Source organism: Drosophila virilis, chromosome X, assembly GCF_030788295.1.
Source record: "Drosophila virilis strain 15010-1051.87 chromosome X, Dvir_AGI_RSII-ME, whole genome shotgun sequence".
Taxonomy (NCBI): Eukaryota; Metazoa; Arthropoda; class Insecta; order Diptera; family Drosophilidae; genus Drosophila; species Drosophila virilis.
Window position 1 is genome coordinate 5,023,891 of NC_091543.1, and position 22,694 is coordinate 5,046,584.

At 37.1% G+C, this 22,694-nt stretch overlaps 1 protein-coding gene and 1 long non-coding RNA gene across 7 annotated transcripts in view; one reads left to right on the forward strand and one right to left on the reverse strand.

The window, feature by feature from the left end:
• Positions 1-22,694, reverse strand: part of LOC26531121 (uncharacterized) — a 191,748-nt gene that overhangs the window by 162,698 nt on the left and 6,356 nt on the right. The gene's annotated exons all lie outside the window — the stretch shown is intronic.
• Positions 3,405-22,694, forward strand: part of ovo (transcriptional regulator ovo) — a 34,729-nt gene continuing 15,439 nt past the window's right edge. The window contains exon 1 of one of the 3 annotated variants that reach the window (XM_070211163.1): positions 3,405-4,655. In XM_070211163.1, the coding sequence (XP_070067264.1) occupies positions 4,202-4,655 (454 nt within the window). In that variant the 5' untranslated portion in view covers positions 3,405-4,201. The remainder of the gene's footprint in view (positions 4,656-22,694) is intronic. The other 2 variants (XM_070211161.1, XM_070211162.1) reach the window with 2 other exon arrangements.

Sequence of the window (22,694 nt, forward strand, 5' to 3'; positions counted from 1 at the left end):
TTGAAATCAAACTAATTCTATAAGAAAAAAAAATCTTAGCCAGCAGGATTTTTCACTTGCTGCTGCTTCTGCTGCTCTTGTTGTTGCTGTTGTTGTTGTCTCTGTTGCTGCTGGCTTGCAAAGGGCAGAGCACTTGCATTTGGTTAGCAGCGGCATTTGAGTGAGAGTGAAGTTGGCGCAGGAACAACAACAACAGCAACAGCAACAACAAGAGCAAGAACAACAATTAGTTAAGAAGCGCGCGCAGCTAAAAACGCTGCACCGGCGCTGCCTCTGCCTCTGCCTCTGCTACTGGCGCTGCCACTGCTGCTGCCGCCTCGTCGCCAAAGTCAGAGTCACAGTCAAAGCCACTGCTAACAGGTATTTGATTATTTGCGCTCTCTTGCTGTCTTTTGCTCTCCCGCTCGCTCTCTTTCTCTCTCTCTCTCTCTCTCTCTCTCTCTGCGCCGCATGTTTGGCGCACACAGCTACAAAGCTAGCTGTAAATTTGTTACGTCGCCGCGCTGCTTGCCTGTTTGTGTACGCATGTGTGTGTGTGTGTGTGTGTGACACACAGGTGTGCGCGCTGGCTGCGGCGAATTCGCTCCGTTTGCAGCGCTTACATCACACGGGCCCAGCCAAGCGCGCACACACACACACACACACACGCAAACGCGCGAGCAAAGTGTGTGAAATAACGTTAGTTGCCGTTGCCCTCGCACTCGTGTGCGCCAGAGCGAGAGGCGGCATCGAAGAGCGAGAGAGCGGGCGGCAAAGCGTGAGCGAGAGAGTCAACGTTGATACGTGCGCCGTTGACGACGTCGACGACGACGACGACGGCGACGGCGATTCTCGCCGCAATCTTATTGCCATTCTAAGCGCGTTCTAAGCGCTCATTACAAGCCGACAACGCCGCTGCTTCTTCATTTTATTGCCCACACACGTACAAGCGCACACACACACACACACACACACATGCGTGTACATACACACCTATATGTAGACAGCGAGTGCGAGGCGCGTTGCCAACTATTTTGCCGTTTAATTTCGCTTATATGGTACTTATTGACGTTCTGTTCTTGTACTTCTTGCGTATCTACGCGTCTTCGTAGTTACACACACACACACATCCGAACACACACACACACGTACACACACACATAAACTGCTGTTGATAATGTTGAAATGAAATTCTTAAAGGGTCTGATGAAAAGAGACTTTGGTCAGGCCGCAAATGTTGTACGCATGCAGATATACTTATGTACATATTAAAGACTTCAATGCAAATCTGAGGCGCTAACAAAAGACTTAGGCTACAAACTTGCTATACCGTGCTTAAGATCGCAATAAACAACAGTTTATTAAAAAATTGGTAATTTTGCGTAAAGTCTATCAAATATAACACTATATATATTATCTCTCGTCTACAGTAATGTAAGCGCTAACGACAACAACAACAACATTTACTTGGCCAGAAAATACAGTTTTGCTCTATAACAAAGTAGCCCTTGTCTAATCTAATGACAAACAAACGTTAAACTTTTGCTCTGCAATTAAAATACTTGATATCTGAACGGCAAAGTGAACGCATTTAACTCTGTAATTGTGCAGGGAATTTAATAATGTTGTTTAATCGTTCAACAGAGCTCACAAGTGTCAATAACAATAAAACATTAAAAAAAAAAAATCTGATTAAATTCTTCTAGTATTTTTTTTTTTGAAATTGCAATATTCAAAAATTTCTAAAAGCGAAAGCAAGCAAATTGAGAAAGTACTAAGAAGCGAAAGCATATATATTCATTAGATAGTTTATCATTTGTGTACATAATAATCTAGCTTTTTATTCATTATTTAAATTAATTTATATATTAGCTTAAATACATATTTTAGCTTTAGTTGAACATTATTATTTCGTTAGAGTAATAATATGCAAGCGAGTATATTCCAATATTATATTCTCATTAATTTAAATAATAATATTATTACTATTATTATCATTATTTATATTATTGTTGTTATTATTGTTGCTTTTATTGTGGTTATTTTTATTATTCAATTGCCATTTTTCTTATTGTTATTCACTTTAAGATTTTCATTAATGATAATATGTTTAATATAACTATTATTTTAATAATTAATTTATTATCATTATTATTATGCATACTATTATCATTATTAGCTTTATTATTATCATTTTTGTATTTATATTTTTATTATTATTATTATAATCAGTGATATATCTAGAATGGATAATATATCCGTATATATCCCATATATACATATGCCTGCATATCTGTACATGTCTTTGCCAAATCTTTAGCCACATTTTGGGCATTTACACGCTTGTAAAATCTTTGAAAATTATTATAATTTTTTCTTTATGCCATATCATTTGCAGCCAAATGCTCAGTTCAGAGTCAAGACCAAACACATAACAATAATAGCAACAACAAAAACAGCAACAAAAGCAACAACAACAACAACAAGAACAACAGCTTTAAGCAGATCTAAGTACAACAAGTACAACAAGTACAAGCCAAACGCAAACACACAAAACGAGTAAAACATCCCAACCGGCAAATGGCCAAAGCAACGACGACGACGACGACGACGGCGACGACGGCGGCGGCCAAAGCGAGCAACAGGCAAAAGCAGCAGCAACAACAACAACAACAACAAGAACGGCAGCAGCGACGCCAGCGACGATAAAACATTACCTCTACCTTGACTCTGAACCAACAAGAAAAACACACACACACACACACACACATGGCGGCGAATTAAAAAAACAAAAAAAGAAGAGACGCAGCGAAAAAAAAAACTGCATGAGAAACGTTATGTGAGCGAAATGAAGCAAAGGCAGCAACAGCAACACCAGCAGCAGCAGCAACAGCAGCAGCAGCGGCAGCGGCAGCGGCAGCCGCAGCAGACGCAGTCGAAAACACTCTCACTCTCTCTCGATCCTCGGCAGCGACGTCGGGCAGCTCAGGTGCTCAGCCGCTGAAAACCGTTCACCGTGCACAGTTACAAGAGGCAGCAACAGCAACAGCAACATCAGCAGCAGCAGCAAAAACGCGAGCCGAGCCGAAGACGCAGCCGAAGCGTGTATCTTCGCCCTGACTCACAGACGAAAGCGAACTTGAGCGAGCGTGAGCTCTCTCTCTCTCTCGCTCTGTGTGTGTGTGTGTGTGTGTGTGTGTTTGTGTGTGTGTGTGTGTGTGTGAAGCACGGCTTACGGTGTTTTGCGTTCGTCGCCTGAATTCGCCTCTAAAACTAACTGAGTTTGTTGTAGCCGCTGTCGCTACCTTCGCTGCTGCCGTTGCTGCCGTTGCTGCCGCTGCTGCGTCGCGTCGCTGCGCAGCGGTATTGCTTGACTTTGGCCTAACTGCTCAGCGGCTGGCACCGCTTGAATACAGTAAGAGGCGAGCCGGCGTTGTGAATGCACGTGTTTTGTCGCTGGACAGCAGAACCTGCCACAGCCAACACACAACTTTGGCAAAAACAAAAAAAAAAAAAAGAGTAGAAAAAAAACAACGGTTACACGCAGAACAAAAACGCGTTACAAAAAATAAATAAATAAAATATTAATTAAATTAAAATAAAAAACAGAAGAAAAAAAATGCAAAACTGAAAAGCTGCCAAAAATTGAAAGAATTATAAACATATAACAGTTAATTTAAATGGCAAATGAGAAATAAATTCGATTTATTTGAGAAATTTTTGTTTTGTTTTTCAAAGTGCGCTATATATACATAAATCTGGAAATATATATATATAGCATATATGCAAGATTAAAACGGCATTAATCCAAACTCTGGAAATGATGAAGAAACACAAAAAAATAAACTGAGCCGAGCTCAACAACAACCACGAATAACACCGGATTTATATATTTATATACAAAAATATATATATAAAATCTAAAAATTTTTTTTTTTTCACCAATCGCTTAACTGTTAAAAACAAGAAGAAGCACAAGAGTTGGCAGAACAACAACAACAACGACAGCAACAACAACTGCAGCAGCCACACACAGTGTTAAACAGACACGCACTTGGATTAGTGTTTTGTTTACTGTGCCTGTGTGTGCTTGTGTATGTGCATGTGTATGTGTCTGTGTGTGTATGTGTGTACGCGCGCGCGTGTGTTAACAAACAAATAATAACAACCAAAAACAACAACAACAACAACAACAACAACATTAACTAATTAGCCCGCAAAAATGCCGAAAATCTTTTTGATTAAAAATCGGCTGCACCAGCAGCAGCAGCGCCTGCTCGAATCCCAGAATCTGCTGCAGCACAAAGCGCAGGACGATGAACGTTGCCTGGTGCCGCCGCTGAGTCCCAGCGCCGGCGCATCGAGTCGCGAGCAGGCGCCGCCATCACGGACGCCGACACCAACGCCCGCGCCTGCGCCGGCGCCGTCGCCCGTTCCGGCACCGGAACCGGAGCCGGAGGGTCAGGCCCAGGCGGCGGAGCAGGAGCAACCGCTCAGCCTGACAGCGGCGGCATCGACGCGCAAACGTTTCCATCATCGACGTCATTATTTTGGCCAAACGCGACATAGTCTCGAGCTGGCCCAGGAATCCGGCACAAATTCCAATCTCAATCCGAATGCCGATATCAGCAGCAGCAGCAGCAAGTCGCCAGCGACGCCCGAGCAAGTTCAAAATGGTAAGTTGATATCCCGCCAGCCGCAACAGATCCGAAAAGCTGTTAAAATCGCTGCAATAAAAACAAATGACTTAGGCAACAAACTTGGCAAACATTCAGCTCAGTTCGTTGCCTAAGTAATTTGCTGCGCACCATTTTATGAGTCCTATGCAAATCTGCTCAAATAACATGCACAAAAGAATGCACATAAAAAAAATCAAACAAAAGACATAATTGAAAGAAAACAAAAACTTTTAAGGGAAAAACGATTTTTTTTGTAACTTTCTTCAATTTTAACTAAAATTTGAGATTGGTTTCATGTTGTTTTTTTTATGTTCTGTTCGTGTTCAAAAGAGTTCTTTGTCTTAAATCAGCTAAATTTCGATTATTTTTGGCATTTGCTATAGAAAAACCTTATTGAATTGAAATTTGTTTGAGCCATAGAAATTTGGGTGTTCCGCCCCTGAGTACCTATCCATTGTTGCTTGGGTGTTCTCTCTCGGCAGGTTTCGATATTTCCAATTCAAATTTATGTCTCAATTTTGTGCTGGAAATCAATTTAACGACATGAAACACAAATTGAAAGCATGAAAAGGCTTTTTTTATTTTTAATTGAAAAATTATAATTTTCAAGCGATCAAAGTTTAGTTTTCATTGTAAAAAAAATCTTTGATAAGAACTTAAAAACAAAAGAAACTGAAATATCATTTTTTTCTGAGGCAAAAATAAGTTTTAGCTGTAAAATTTTATTGATTCTCAGTCTTTACATTAATTGGTTTTTTTTTTATTTTTTGTTCTGCAATAAATTGTTAAATAACGAGAGGTATTTTTATCAACTAGAATTCCCAGAACTCGGCACCTGTCACATATATTTTAAGACATTCCTCATATAGACACACATTTTGCTGCCTATTTGGAATATTTTATATTGAGCGGAAATAAATAAGAAAATTGTTAATACTCTCCTTGAGTATATATTTTATTACGCCTATAACAAATCTTTCTATTTTCGTGAAATTTAAGGCTAGTTCAATCGATTTTTTCCAGATTAGAAAATCTTGTTATGAAACAGATTTCGTCAAGTTTTGTTCTATATATTAAAAGGAAATGCAATTTATTTTCTCCAGAGCATAATAAATCGTGCTTTTATTTATATTTTTTTAAATGTACTATTTCTATCAATCTCTCTATCCAAATATCTATTTGTCTATGCAAATATCTCAACAGCCCTATATCTATCTATATATCTACCGATCCATCTATCTATCTATGTAAACATTATATTAGATCACAGATTTGCCCATAATATAATCCCAGTTGAGCCCCTTTTCGAGAAACTTCTCTCAAAACAAATTGATTAAGTCTGTTAATATACCTCTTGTATTCCCTACAATCTTCTCATTACACCTAAGTTGGCTCTATGCTGAGCTCTGCTCCTTTTCGACGATTATTTTGCATGTTTTCGTATTGCATTTGGACTTCTACGAACTTTAGATAGCATCGAGCTGTTAGGTAACTATTCTATGCTGTGTTACAATTGAAAATCTTTGGCGTGCTGGGCTGTGCCTTAAGGACAAACACATTTCCTGCGCATTTGTTACACTTCCAGCTCATTACAAAGAAAACAAAAAGCTGACAGGCAAATAAATGCTTATGACCATATAATAGCTACAAATCAGTCAAGACAAATGCTGATGGCTATCTACAGTCTACAGTCTACAGCACACTGTGCTAGCAAAAAAGCTACCAATCCAGAGCTTCAAGCCAAATAACAACAACAACAGCAACAACAATAAGAACAACAGCAAATTAGGCAGCGTCGAGCGTTGAGCGTCTCGAACATTTGTTGACGCCCACACGACACGACCCTTGGCTTGATTTTTATATTTCTGTTTAGATTCTACGCCGAATCTTTTGGCCAACATCAATCACTTTCATTGAATTGCCAAACAGAAACGAAAAGCAAGCAGCAGCAGCAGCAGCAACAACAAGCCACAATTTATACAGTTCAGTTCATTCTGGCCCATCTATTTGGCGTCTTATATAATCGCCGGGGCGGCTTATTAAGTCATTTCGTAGCCGCGCTTCACCCTTGACCATGACTCCAAGATTAATACAAATTAATATTTACACACACATATACACACACACACATATATATAAACATATAACAGACGACATATCAATATATTCGAAACGCATAACTTTCTTTTTGCGACTAAACAGAATTTATAAATATCTTGAAAGTGAATTTTGACGCAGATGTTTCTTCTTTTTATTTATATATATATTTTTTTTATTTATTTATCTATTTTTCGTTTTGCTGCCAGTTTTAGTTTTATTTTCCTATATTTTTGTTGTGTGTGTGTGCATGAAGTTCGCTGTCAAGTTCGCTGCCTAAGTCTTTTGTTTCACATCGTCTGCGTCTTAACTGCCCTTTGTCTTTTTTTTTTTTTTTTCTTTGCGCAAAAATATCATAATTACATGTAGGAATAAGTATAATAAACCGAATAGCATAGAATGGAGTGCATAAAATAGAATGGAATAGAGTGGAATATTATATGGCATGCTATTGCTATAGACTGCGGCGAACTGAAGTGCGGTGTAAGAGGGGCATGCTGTGTTGCGGTGGGCTGGGGGCAGCTAAAGTGATGTGAAGTGAAGTGGCGTGGCAAGTGCTGTGGAAGTGGATGTGGAAGTGGAAATTGCTCGTCGTTGTGTTGTGGAACCCAACCGCAGCTTAAATCACACGCAGCCACCAAACAGCACTGTATGTGTGTGTGTATGTGTGTGTGTGTGTGCAGGCAGAGAGCTAAAGATCAGCCATAATATAGAAGCTGAAACTTGAGTTGGGTGTTCTTTAACCAAATCACAAAGGCTATCAACCAAATAAAATGCAAAGAAAAAAGCCAACAAAAGTTAAATTGCAAAAAAAAAGATACAGAGAAAAATAGAAAGAAAAAAAATACAAAATAATATACATATTTATTTGTACAAAAAACAAAAACAAAGGGTAAATCTTTTACACCTCAAAAAAGAAAAAGAAAGTTATTAAGAAAAGGTGATAACACCGAATTTGTGTACTGTAACAGGCTTTAAGCCTGTCAATTCAACAGAATTTCTTAATAATATTTAATTTCATTTATTCGCTTTTATTTAAAAGAATCTAACATAAATATAATAAACTTTTGTTTTGCTGCATAAAAGCCAAAGGTCCCTTCTGAAACCTTTCAATTTCTGAACAATTTTAAATTATTCTTTATAATTTTTTCAACTGATTGAAGCCGCCAAACTTATTACTGTTATAATTATTTGTTATGGCAAATGCCTTAATTTTTATTTAACCTGAGCCGCCCTGTGGCAAGCCACACACACACACACGCGCGCGCGCACACACACACACACACAGTTGGTTAGTTGTTAACGTTCCTTCTGTGCAGGCCTTGCATTACGGGCCTGACTCACTGGCTCAGTGGGCTCTGCCTTAGCGGTTAGCGGCCAAGAACTTCACACAGTTGAGCGCACACACGCACACACACACACACACACCAAGACGGGCATATGTATTTATATATATATATATATATATAAAGTTAGTTAAAGTTGGCAATGGGCAAATTATATAACAATGTGCTCCAGCGCCTAAGCCACAAATCTCTTTTGTGAGCCCAAGCAAAAGTACAAGTTGAGAGCAGCTCTCGAATGGGCAGTAAAACAAATGAGAAAAGAAGATGAAGTTGAAGCAACAGCCGCAGCAGCAGCAACATCAGCAGCAGCGGCAGCAACATCAGAAGTGGAAGTGGAAGCAGCAAAAGGCCAAAGATAGGTAGCTCTAGCAAAGGTAGCAGAAAACTTGCAGCTAGCTGAAGCACATCATGAAAATGTTGTTGATGATAATAATGATGATGATAATGATGATGATGATGATGATGATGGGGCAGGGTCTGGAGCTGGGTTTTGTGCCGTTTCGCGCAGCGTGTGTGTACACAAGCCCAAGTTGACTTTGGGCGTTGCTCCTCATGCGGCCATTTGGCCAAAGCGCAAGGCACAAAAGCAAAGGCAAAGGCAAAGGCAAAGTCAAGGCAACAAGCGGCAAACAAAAAGTGGTAGAACCAGTAAACCAGGCAGCAGCAGCAACAACAACAACAACAACAACAACTGGCAACACGATTCTTGGCAAGGGCATGCCACACGAGAGATGTAGATGGGCACAGCGACGACAAGAGTCGAAAAGAACAAAACCAAAGCGTACAGAACGTGGCCCAAACCGTGTCTCAAGTGCAACATAATGTTGCTGTTGTTGCCACGGCCATAATTGCTGTTTGCCAGCGTCTCTGATTTAGCTCCCATACACACACACACACGCACAGAACCCTGAGTACTTGCCTTATAAATATACATGCATATGGAGCTAGAGCTGGAGCTAAATCTATGCTCGGCTGCACAGTGAAAAATAAAAATAACAATAAGAATCTTGCTTAATTTCATTCTTTTTTTTTTTTTTTTTTGGCTTTCAATTGAAGCCCCGGCAAATGCTCGACCAGTTCGCTCAGCAAAGGCCGGGGCAAGGGGTGCGGTTCGAGTACCCATTTTATATCAAATTCGATTTTCAAAGTTTTCCGCAATATATTATTTAATATTGAATGCAAGCGATGTTACATAAATTACCCGGCATTGCCCAGTTCTTACTCGGTTTTTGTTATAAAATAAATAAATAATATTAAGCAAATAAATAAAATAACTAAAATAAAGTAGAGCACGTAAAGTAAATTAAAATAAGTAATATTTGTAAAGTAATAAAAGATATACAAATAAATTAAATTAAATAAAAATAACATAAAATAAAATAGTAAGCATGTTGATGGCTTTGAACCAGTGACTTTTCTTTCGACGAACAAACTGTTGCAATTGTTGTTTTTTTTTTTTTTCATATATAAACCAACATTTTTTGCACTGTGTACTCCATAAATATACAAAAGCTAGACCAGTAATTGCATTCTGCTAGTGCACAGAAAGATGGAAAAATGCTCAAATGTTGCGTGCCACAAGTGGCAGGCATAAATATTCATATGCAATATATACTATAAATATAAATATATAGATAGATAGAGAGGGGAAGAGGGAGAGAGGCGCGACCTTAAGACAAGGTCTGCTGCGCGCGGCTAAAAATTCCTAGAACAACAACAACAACAACTACAACTACAACAACAGCTGCCCCAGCTAACTGCGCCAACTTCCTGTACCTTATTTTTCGTTGCTTTTGGCCAAGTTTTTAGCAAAAATTGCACAATCGTTTTATTGCCATCTTTTCATTCCATTTCATTTCATTTCTTTCTGCGGGCCAAAGTAAAAGTCAATAAATTCAAAGGAAATTCATTGATAAAGTCGCCGCGATAAGTCAACATTGCCCGTTTAGCACTTGATAACAACAACAACAACCAGCGACAGCTCTGGCAGCTGTTAGAAGCCAGTCAAAAAAAAAAAAAAAAAAATGCAAAAGAAAGAAATAAAACGTTCAGAGTTCAATGGAGAGTTGACGCCGCGTACACGCGCAGATGTTACAACACGCGGCCGGAAGTTAGCGAAAGGTTGCAAAAGTTCTGCTCTGTCATTTATCTTTCTTGGCCCGCCTTAAGCCATGGCTAACCAAGCCCAGTGCAACATTACGAGTAATGCCAGCAATGGCCAAAAGTCAAATATCAGCTGGAAACGTAGCCAAATGAATAATTAAACATCTCATCATCTACTTAAGTCTTATGTTGTAAACATCTCAAAAGAATCTTAAGTGCCTTAAGGCTCAGCAAGAGTCGAAGATTTTGCCGTATACAAAACCCAAAATTACCTTAGAACTTTCTCAACATTTCTTCGATTTAACTTTTAATTTGGCAAATAGCTTTGACATCTCAGGAAGTTAAAAAACCAAATGTTTCCAAATAACATATTTTCTAAGTTGTTAGGAGCATACAGTATATATATTATATTGGAGCAGCATTTGTAATTCTTATTAATGTTCCAAATTGCATTAATATATTTGAGAATTTCAGATGCTTTTTATCACATATTACTTTATTATCTATTATTTTTAGTTCATCTATTATTGTATATTTATTATCAGTCATTATATATTATTAATTATTTATTATTATTATTAATTATTCATTATTCATTATTTATTATTCATTATATATTAGTTATTATTCATTATCTATTATTTATCATGAATTATTTTTATTTCTTATTATTCATTATTAATTATATATTACGAGTCTTTTCTATGCAATTCTCAAAATGAATATGAATATAAATTTTCATAAAGAGAAAATAGTTACATAAAATATCTGAAAATTCTATATCAAATATTATTTGAGTATCTTAAAATAGGCTCAACTATTAGCTCAAGAAAAAAAGAGGAAAAAAAGTGAAAAATTCAATGCACAGTCTTAAACCAATAAGCTTTTTTATTCCCATTTCAAGGGGACAACGTTTAATTTCAAATTAGCTCTAAGATTCTCAACTCAATTCAAATATATTGCAATTCTGTACTTAGTTTAAGATATTTTTGCACAGTTCTCGTATTGGCGATGCCCAAAATCCTGTTTCTTTGACCATTTCCACTTAAGCTCAGGTTTCAGCTTAGGCAAAAAGTTTTCTTGATTTCTTGTTTTTTTTTTTTTTGGTTTGTAGAATACCTTATTAGGTATTCTCTTGCTCGCTGGACAATTTGAATTGTCTGAAGAGATCCTGTGGCAAGTTCGTTGCCTAAGTCATTTGTGTTTTTTTTCTCTCTTTTCTCTCTTTTTCGTATAGTTTTTTTTTTTTTTCTGCACTGCGTCTGGCATTTGTTTTTACCTGCTGCCCGACGACTGATAAACAATGCAGTTGTCTACCTGTTTAAGGGCTGACTCGCCCGTCTGCCTCATGCGCCCCGTCTCTTTCGCGCTCGCACTGAAAATCAAACTAAATAGCAAACAAAAATGTAAAGAAGGGACCACAAAGAGTTTGACAATCAGAAAAACGAAGCGAGAACCAAAAGCGAAAAGGGCAAGAATCCTGCACACGCACACACACACACACACACAGATACACACTGTGATAAAATTCAAAGCTGAGATTTATTTGTGCAGTGAATCAACACACACACACACACACACCCACACACACACAAGCAGAGCGAGAAACTGGTCTCAAGTGCTGCGCTCGACTGCGTTCCGCGCATAAGAATAAAAATACACTTTTTACGTTTCTGTGTGTGTGTGTGTATTTGAAAAGAACAAAAAAGTAAAAAAAAAAATAAATAAAGAATAATAATAAAGGAAGCGAGTTTTTTTCGCTTCTTCTTCCCATTTTTGCTGGCTGGGCACTCTTTTTTTTTTATTTATTTATTTGGTATGCGATGACGACGCAGCAGCAGTTGGAGCTCAAATACCTGACCAGAGGCCTCGCCTCTGGAGACTCGCAGCGACTCTCACGACTGACTCTCTGGAACGCCGAGTCTCGACTTTGTCTTTGGCCCAGCCCTGTGCTGCGTAAAAGGTGTGCGTGTGTGCATGTGTGTGTGTGTGTGTGTGTATTGATTGCACTGCCTGGCCCCTTGCGCCTTTGTTAGCCCCTGTCACGGCCTTTGTCTACCAAGTCATCTTTCAGTTTTAGCCTGAAATTGCATTTAACAGCTTCCACACAGAACTCTTCTCGATTTTGCGCTGCCTTCAAGTCGCTTCTCCCTTAATTGAATCAAGGCCCTAACAATTGCACACCAATAGCCAGGCAATTGAACCTCGACAGGTTCTAGACTGTTGCAAGTTGCTTTCAACGGCACCTTACAAATCTTCTCATTTGTTACTCTGGCATTGCGTGCCTATTAAAGGAAATAACTCGACTCTTTTGACGACTTTAACTGTGTTTTCTACTCAAGTAATCACATGCCACAGTTTTATAGGCTAGCGCTTAAAGTCTCTGAGTTCAAATAGTCTACTAGAGATATATTTTCGTTAGTTCAAGGAATTCAATTATAAATTCTAACTATTTTATTTGTAAATTTAAATTGGTTTTAATCAAAATTGTTTAATATCCTTGTGAAAATTAGTTGAAAACATGTATCACACGTTGCTGGAAATCCACTCGTTTGAGTGGAATTGGTATTTATATTCACTTTAATTTAAATTTATCAAATTCAATGATAAATTATAATAATTTCATATGTGAAGATATGTTTCGCAAGTTTCTGTAAATCTACTTCTTTGGATGGAATTCGACTTTTGATTCGATTCGAGCCAAGAATCTCTTTCTAACCAGAACTTTTTACAGCTGCATTCAAATTTCTGAAATGTGAATCTAGATTTGAACCCGTGCCCAATTGTTAGTTAGCAAAAAAAAAAAAAAACCCACACGAGTGTTTCACATTTTGTCGCAATCAATATTTTTTTTTTTTGGAATTTCTGGTTTTGTCGTTATTGTTGTTTTTTAATTCAGTGTCAATAACTTGTAAATTGTTTGCTGTATTTTGAATTTCAGTTACCTTTTTTGTGTGTTTTTTGTTGTTGCTGTTGTTTTTTTCTGGCATATTTATTCACATGTATTATTATTCGTATTATTATTATTATTAATATGGAAACTCGTTTCGGTTTAGCGAGGCGATAAAGCACAAAATTATTTCATTTGTTTTTGTTTTATGTAGCTTATATTTATAAAAAATATTGTCGATTGAAACACGTTTAACGCTTCACAACAACAACAACAAGAGCAACAACAATAGAACTTGTTTCCTTTTTGTTGTTATTAAAAGTTAACTGTTGTTTTGTTTAACGCCAAAAAGACGAACGAGTTTCGCGTTCCGCATGCTTCAGAATACAATTTCGATTGTTGATTCTTTGTTGTTGTTGTTTTTTTTTTATTTTTTTTTGTCGTCTTTATTTTTTGATGAGACATCTCTCAATTTCGTATGCCCAAAGCGAGAGAGCGTTCGTAAAGGATATAGCAATATATATAGAGAGATATATTTATGTAAATTTTTGGATATATTTAATGAAAAACATTTCTGTATTCATGAGCAGAATTCGGATTCTTTTATGAGATGGAGAACAATCTTATATTACAAAACAAATATAACAAAAATGATTAAGAAATTGCAAATAATTTCTTTATAATATTAATAAAGTAGAAGGTAAACTGTCTGCCTCCTATCCTCAAATACTTCTTTCTCTATCTCTTTCTTTTATTCTCTAAATATATATCTTTCTCTTTCCATCTCTATCTCTATCTCTCTCTCTCTCTCTCTCTTTATATCTTTTCTCTTTCTCTTACTTTCACTCTCTTGTCTCTCCCTTCTATATTACTTATTTTGTTAACATTTTTCCATCAGTTTTTGTTTTCAATATTTGTTATTTGAGCATTATGAAACGAAATGGAATGGAACACGACAATTTGCGACCTTTTGCTTTGGGGTCAAACTCATAAAGTCCCTCAAATCCTGTATGGAAATTTAACTGTTTAGCGCGGAAAAGGAAACTGAAATCTCCAACTAGTCTCAAGCTCAATGAATTTGGTTGCTTGAAGGTGTTGCCTATAGTTAGAAATAAACACACAAACTCACACACATACACACATACACACACACACGCGCACACTTTCACAGTTTTCATTTTCATTTGGCTTCATTTGATTACGTTTAATTCAAGTGTGCGAATTGTATTATTATTCAATTGCATTTTGTTATTGTTGCAAATGCAAATTGAGCAAAAATATATATAAATAAAAAGTGCATTGTTTAAATAACCATTAAATGCATTTAGTTATTGATTAAACAAATTATGGGCTCGTTTAGCATGATTTATTGTTGCTCTATGCTAAACAGTTTCCGCTCCGGCAAATGTCAATGTCAAGCGCAAATCAAATTGTGGTGCCAGGTTAGGGTTTAGCTCAAGGGAAAATGCTTTAAATGGAAATTGTGTGGAGCAACGCGTTTTGATTACATACAATTGCTGATAGACTTACATATATATTGAGAAATATATTAGATATTTGCTTGAAATTAGCATTGGCACGCCGAAGATTCAATACGCCAACAAGAGTGTTTGGCTCTTGCACAAATGTGAGAATAGTTAAGCTCGCAAATACTGAATTCTATAAAAATAACTTAAGAAACAAAATATTTTGCCATATAAACAACTACTTATGGCCCGATGGAAATTGATCAAGATTATCTTGATATATCTAAACACAATATCTCGATTTAAGTTTTTCTTACCGATCTTTTCTATGTCAACTATATAATATAGTGGTCCGATGTTTATAGGGGTTATATATCGACAGCATAGCATCTGGCATAAAATATAAAGTAATTCTCTTGATAAATATTTGAGTCGGGCAAACCGCAAAAAACTCTAAGAAATCCTTAAGAAAGTTCTTCAAGCCTAATAAATATTTAATATTTGTCCAGTTTATAGAACTTTTGAAAATGCTGAGAAATTGTCACGCAAATTACTTAACATTGTGTCTTACAACATTTTTCCCATATCAGATGATGCGACAATACAGCAACAACAACAACAACAATAGCAACAACAACAGATATTACAACAAATTAATGACAATATCAATAATCGCACACACACACACACACACATGAGAGTGTAAAGCAGCTCAGCAGCAGCCACAACAAGCAACTGCATGCATACACCTACACACACAGACAGGTGTGTGTGTGTGTGTGTGTGCACATATGCACATGTAATGCACACACTAGTGTCATGTATTTTTCAGGTCAGGGTTGACTTGTGACTGACTAAATGAATGAATGAATGAATTGAATGCATGAATGCGCCCCACCAACTGTCCCGCTCGCGCTATGCGAGTGTGTGAGAGTGTGTGTGTGTGTGTGTGTGTGTGTGTGTGTGTGTGTGTGTGTGTGTGTGTGCACGACTAACTATATTTATTGTAAAGCTGAACCGCTATACGCTAGCCCCCTCCCATCATACACAACCCCAAGCCCAGCCACTTGTCGCTGCATCTCACTCTCCCTCTCTCCCTTTTTCTCTCGCTATTGCTCGCATTCTGTCTCGCTCTGTCGCAGTGCAGTCTGAACTGGTTATGCACTTGACAACTGTCAAACAACAACGACAACAACAACAACAGCTACAAAACTGCAGATGCCCCCGCCTCGCCTAAGCTGCTGCGCGAGATGCTGCCTCAATAGGGCAACTTTGTATTTTTTTCAGTATTTTTTTGACAAACCAAAAAAAAAAAAAACAGAAAAAAAAGTGAATTTCAATCTTGTTAAATTGTTCAACAAATTTCGACAGGCGCTGCGCTTTGTTTTTCTTTCCATTGTTTCGTTTCATTTCATTTCATTTCGTTTCGTTTCGCTTTTTCTTCTTCCTTTCCCCGCTCCGCTTGGCATTGTGCAATTTTGCACATCTCGCAGCTAAATAGCTGCGCGGCCTGAATTGGTCAATATTTGACCTATGAATTTGTGAAATGTTTTTATTTGAAATCTCTTTAGCTTTTTTATTTTTTTTTGGCTCGATTTGCATAAAACGGCAATTTCAATATTATGGCGCGAGATGTGTCATTCGTAACGACTGAAATGAGCTGAAACACGTCAATTGGTTGCAGCAGAGAGGGAAAATACATGGGGACCTGCTGAGTTGGAAGCTTTTAATCACAATTTCAAACAATTTTGGGTATATGTGGCTTACAAACAGCCACCTACCAAATCTTCAAGCTCTAACTAACATAATCCCCGAGTTCTGATAGGCTAGTGGCTGGATTTTGGGGACTCTAGTCTCAACAGCAGCCACATACGAAATCTTCCATCTCCAAGTACTATAATCGTCAAGTTAGATTATTGCCTTAGCAGCAGCCACATACCAAATTTAACAACTCTAGCTCCTTTAATACCCGAGTTCCGATAGGCTAGTGCCTTATACAATATGGTCTTTCATATACACCAAGCCGTAAAGTCTTAACAGCACTCAAGTACCAAAATTTTCGAGTCACACTCTTGCAATCGCCCAGTTCTTATGGCCTGGTAACTGTGCAGACATCTTCCTCTGTAATTTATACAAATTTTAACAACTTTATTGCAGCTTGTCGAGATGTTGTTTAAACAGTTTATGAGACAATTTCGTTGAGAGCTTTTGTCCGATTAGATGGACTGCGTGAGGCATCACTTTAAAGCGCCATAGCAAATACTTGAAAAACAGTTTGTCAAATTGCTGCTAATTTCGTGTACAAATCTTAACGCTACGAAATTGCCCAATTGGAGTTCGTGTGTGTGTGTGTGTGTGTGTGTGTGTGTGTGTGTGCCTGTGTGTGTAATTGTGTGCATGTGGCCACACCCCAATTGATTACATACAAGAGCTGCGGCGGCAACAGCTATCAGATTGGCAATGTCGGAAATTTCAATATCAATATCAAGTTCGTTGCCTAAGTCTTTTGTTTGCCGCTTGCAAGTGTAATTTTTGACAAAATACAAAATCAAAACAAATCGCAAAAATATATATATGAAAAATCATGCAAAAAAAAATTTTTAAAAACCAAAGAAAATTGAGCCCAATAAATTATAAATGCATATCTTAATGTATAAATTGATTTAACTAAAAAATGATTGAATTAAAAACTAGATTTATAAAGAGTTAAATGTATAATCAGCTTAAAATATAATGAAAAATTTAACTAAGCTAAACATTAAATGTATTTGCATGTTATTTACATAACAGCATCGATTTTTATATATGAATCAAAGTGATCGCATTCACAAATATCACAATATTTATTATATAATTATCACAAATATTTATTATTTCATTATTTCAAATTCATTTTAAAATTGTATTATAATAATTTAATACATTGTCTTAAAATGATCTTATTATTGTTTTATTTAATAATATTATTTTATAAATGTTGTATTTGATTTATATTATTTAATTATTTTCATTATTTTCATTATTATTATTATTATTATTATTATTATTATTATTATTATTATTATTATTATTTAATGCAATTTTTTCATTTTATTATTATTTATTTATTATTTTATTTATTAACATTTTTTTATTTTCAAATTATGTTACTTTATTTTTTTCAAATTATTTATTAAACTATTTTCTTTAAAAGAAAATATTGATAAGCTAAGGCATTTTGATTTTTGTATATACAAATCGATGCATATATGTTAATGTGTGTTGCTCTGTAAGCCTTAAGAGGCAAGCACATATAACATACACACACACACACACACACACATAAAGTAAAGATAAAATAAAAAGAAAAAAATCTACCGGTTTTCAAGGTTAGGCGCCGCTTTAACTGTATTAACAGCGGGCCGTAATCACAGCGGCCGCAGCCGCAGCAAAAGTTACGTCATAAATGAACAACACACACAGCGGCAGAGACAACAACAACAACAACGACAACAACAACAACAGCAACAACAAAAGAGACGGCGACAACTTTTGTTGCGCTTGTTGCGGTTTTGGCTCATTTCATTTGGAAGCTGATATACGAAAAAAAAAAAAACAAAAACAAAAACAACAAAATAAAACTCAAAAACTGAAACCCAAACTGCAGGCAATAACAACAACAACAACAACAACAATTTAACGCATAATTTCATATTTGTAACAAAATACAATGGCAAGCGAGTGAGAGAGAGAGAGAGTGGGAGAGGGAGAGGGAGAGGAAGAGTAAGAGAGCGAGAGGGAGCATCATTTATATGCATAATGTTGTAAGTGGGAGTTTACTTAATACAAATTTGTAGCTGATTGTTGTTGTTGTTGTTGTTGTTGTTGTTGTTGTTGTTGTTGTTGCTGTTGCTGTGTTGTTGTTGCTGGGATGCTCAACTTGTTTTCCATTGATTTGTTGGTTTTAAAATGTGGGTCAAAACTGGTAGGTAGATCGGCAACAGCAACAAAAAGGGACGCCTGCATCATTTCATATGTTTACAGTTAAAAACAGCGCCAACAACAACAACAACAACAACAACAGCGACAACAACAACGCTGCAAATTGTCGTCCGTGTAGCAATAAATATTGAAGCAACAATGAAATAAAATGAAACGAAGCGTTGCTCATCAGCACAACAACGTCATCAGCAACATCATCATCGGCAGCCTCATCATGATAGTCATTGTCAGCGGGCATCATCATAATTAAATTCTGCTAATTTTGCATGCACACATACATACACACATGTATATTTCGTATATGTATATATTGACACATATATGGCATAAAGGCTGATGCTGTAATCATCGCCTGTAACGGTTGAGAAGGTCAACCAGATGCGGTTTTCATTTCAACCAACCAAAAGCAGCAACAACAACAACAACAACAACAACAACGACGACGACGACGGCTCAACAAAACGGCCCGACTAACTGAAAAACCTGATTATCAATTAGGCAAGTGCATTAAATGGCACAAAATGTTGACCCAAAAAAATTATCTGCGCCCGCCTTGCACCCACGTCCATGTGACTCACACGCATCCAGATATGTTAACAAAAACATACTTCTTATATGCCTGCTCTTCTTCTATCTCTGGCTTGCCTTTGCATCCTTAAACGTCTTCTTGTTAATCAAACCTTTAACACACTGTTAAATATGTACACGAACATTTCTGTTATCTTTATGTGCCTCAATTCTTCTTTGTGCGGCATCCTTCAACGTTTTACTGTCCTTGTTCAAGCGCGAAGGTTTTTGTTAGGCGAACCCGCCCTTTAATTCTTCTTTGTGCGGTGTCCTTAAACGTTTTGCTGGCAGTCTTCGATTCTTCTTTGTGTGGTTTCCTTAGCTGCAAAGAACTTTTGCAGCCAACTCTTTTTAAATATATGTACATGATCCAAAAGTCTTGCCCTGCTTATGCTTCCCGTTCCTTTTTTGTGTGGCGTCCTTAAACGTTTTACTCTCAGCTTCTCTCAAGGCTTCTTCTCATTTTAATAAGCATATTCCAAATGTTATGTCAAGTTTATATGATTTTCAGTTCTTCTTTGTACTTAAACGTTTTACTGTCAGCAGCATTTGTTTATGAAACCGTCTTCACATTCTAATATACATATATACTTAAGTGCTTCATTGTTCTATTGTCATCTATCTTAAAATATCTCTGCTGCGACTCAGGCCCTATCTCAATTACATGAGCTGCCTGTAATTTGGGCACGCTTTGATTTGATTTATCAATCAATTAGAAATCAATGCTGTTACTCACTTGAAGAAGTATTTTAATTTCGTTACGTTCTCGAGTTGTTTGTTATGCAAACGTAAGAAAAAAAAAAAGTGAAGCTTTCAGTTTCACTTAAATTCTATACAAATTTATTGAGTCAGCTGCTCGACAGCTATTTAAAGCGCATCCACAAATACAGCTACAAACGGGATCGAGGTCGTTGTAAGCTAAAAAATCAAAACAAAACACAAAAAAAAAGTGCAACAAACTGTTAAACAAAGACGCGAAAATCAAAAACAAACAAATAAAACGCCCCGAAACTAAAGCCGAAACGAAACTTTTGTTTGGAATGGGCAAAGTTTTAACGCAATTGCGTTAAATGATTTGTAGCTCTTTTTGCTCTTTTTGTTGCTGTTGTTGTTGCAACTGAGCTAGGCGGCTGCTGCGCCTATGCGCCCCGTTGTAAATGTTAATGAGACAAGCACGAAACGACAGTTCAGTTCTATGACTTGTGGGATAAGCCAATGGACTTGTATGCGCAATGCTCACAATTACAATATGCACTCAATACACATGCGAGGGCTGTTTGAACAACATCCGGCGGAGCGGGGATATTTGGGCAGCCAGTGAAACGTTTAAGGCTGACATATGAGAACAAGAAAAGGACATAGAAATGAACCAATTGGTTAAAGAGATGAGGCTCTGCGGCCAGCATAACGTTTGAGAATGTCGCATAATGAAGGAATGAGAAAACAAAGCAGGGGAAGAGCAGCCAGTGAAACGTTTAAGAAGGCTGCATAAAGAAAACTAGCCAAAAATTTCCAAAAAGTTACAGCTCAAGGCCTGTCGCTTGATCACAAGCCCAGCTAGAGTCACTTGCGAAAGCAGCCAGTAAAACGTTTAAGAAAACTGCAAAAGGATAAATAAAATAAAAGTTATAATATACAAAGCACGGTCCCATCATAGCAGGCTTCTAAGACGTGGCAGGCTTGAATATAGAGTGCAATCGTCAGACTTTTTGCTGCACAATGAGATTCACTGGAATTGGCCAAATGAGCCTCGTATATGGCATATGGATAGACAATAGACTTGTAACGCGTTTAGACGCTTATTGGCAGTAACAATTAGCACACACACACACACACACACGCACACACTCACTCAGACAGACACATATTAGCTCAGACATTGTCACAGCGGCTCAATCAGTCGGTCGGTCGGTCGGTCGGTCGGTCGGTCGGTCGGGCAGTTTGTCAATTGCGTCTCATTCAGTCGCAAATTGTTTGCTTTTGCTTTTGCAGTTGCAGTTGCATTGTGTTTTAGTAGCTGTTTAGCATGCTTCTTTGTGCAACTCACACACACACACACGCACACACACATGCAGCAATTGCAATGGTTATTATTTAGTTTTTTGCTGCTGCTGTTGTTGCCGTTTGCAACTAAATGGCAAACAGCAACAGTCATAAAATTTAGGTCAACGCATATAATATATTCATTCTAAAAGCGTCACTCAGTGTGTGTGTGTGTGTGTGTGTGTGTATTGGTCACTTTGAAGCGTGTCGAATTAGAAATATGTTGACAAACTCATTTACGTTTTGTTTGCGAGCTGCTGTTGTTGTTGTTGTTGCTGTTGCTGTTGCCATTTTCTGTGCCTCATTGTTTGTGCAACGTGCTTAACGGAAATGCATTAACAATTGCAAAAGCCTTCAGCGCAGATGAGCAACGCCTCAAGAATCAGTTAAAATAGTCGAACGCGAAAAAACACAACCTTCAATGTGTTAATATTAGTATAACAGATGCTTAACATACAAGGTAGCTGTTAGGTAAAAGCATGCCATAGCTGTTTTAAATAATCGTTAACAGTTAATAGAAAACTATTTACTTGCATGTAGATTTAACAGCTGCTTAACATATGTACTTTGCAGCTGTTAAGTAAAAGCTTGCCATATCTGCTAGTAGAAGTGCAAATGGTTGTCAACATACTTTAGTTTCTATAACAATTTCTCAACAGAAAGCTAGTTCGTTCTTTGTTGATTTAACAGCTACTTAACATAGCCTGCGGCTGTTAATAAAAGCATGCCATGCTACTTCAAATTAACTTAAATTAACATAGTCAAAATGCAAAGAAAACACAACACACACAATAAACTGAGAGATACCCTGTAATACAGAAAATCACATGAATCAGACACAACGTGTTTTTTGGTAAAGCAACAGATAATCGCAGAGAAGAAAGATGCACGATTTAAACAACCTCCAAAGCAATTGAAATAAATAAATGCATATGCTATACAAGAACTAGAGACCAGCTACAGGGTATGAGAAAAATAGCTTAATCGTTAGATAAATTAAAAGCCCGGCCACTTAATAAACAATGTAAACGAGTTAACGAGGCAAAATGAAACAGAGCAAGGTTAACATTGACATTAATACCGCAAAGAACAAAAAATAAATAGAAATAGAAAAAAAAAAAAGAATCATATATAGAAAAAAAAGCCAAACAAACAAACAAATTGAAGCACATAGCTAGAATACGGCGGCAAATGGAAAAAACTATAAATAAGAAAAAAAAAAATAGAAAAAAAAACAAGCAAGCAACTGTAATTAGCAGCTGCACAAAACGTAGCACATGTTGTTGTTGCTGTTGTTGTTGCTGTTGTAATTGTTGTTACTGTTGTTGTCGAGCATGTGGTTTGCAATTTAAGACGCGCTTTGAGCTTGAAAGCTGTCGGCATCTAAGGCCTTAGATACTGGCAACAACTGCCAATCTGAGGCTGAATCTCAATTCTTTAAGCTGCAGTCTTCGTTGTCTCAGTGTCAAGTCGCCATCTGCAGCTTCGATCTATCAAAGCAATGGCATTTGGATGCTGTCGATAGCTCACACACACACACACA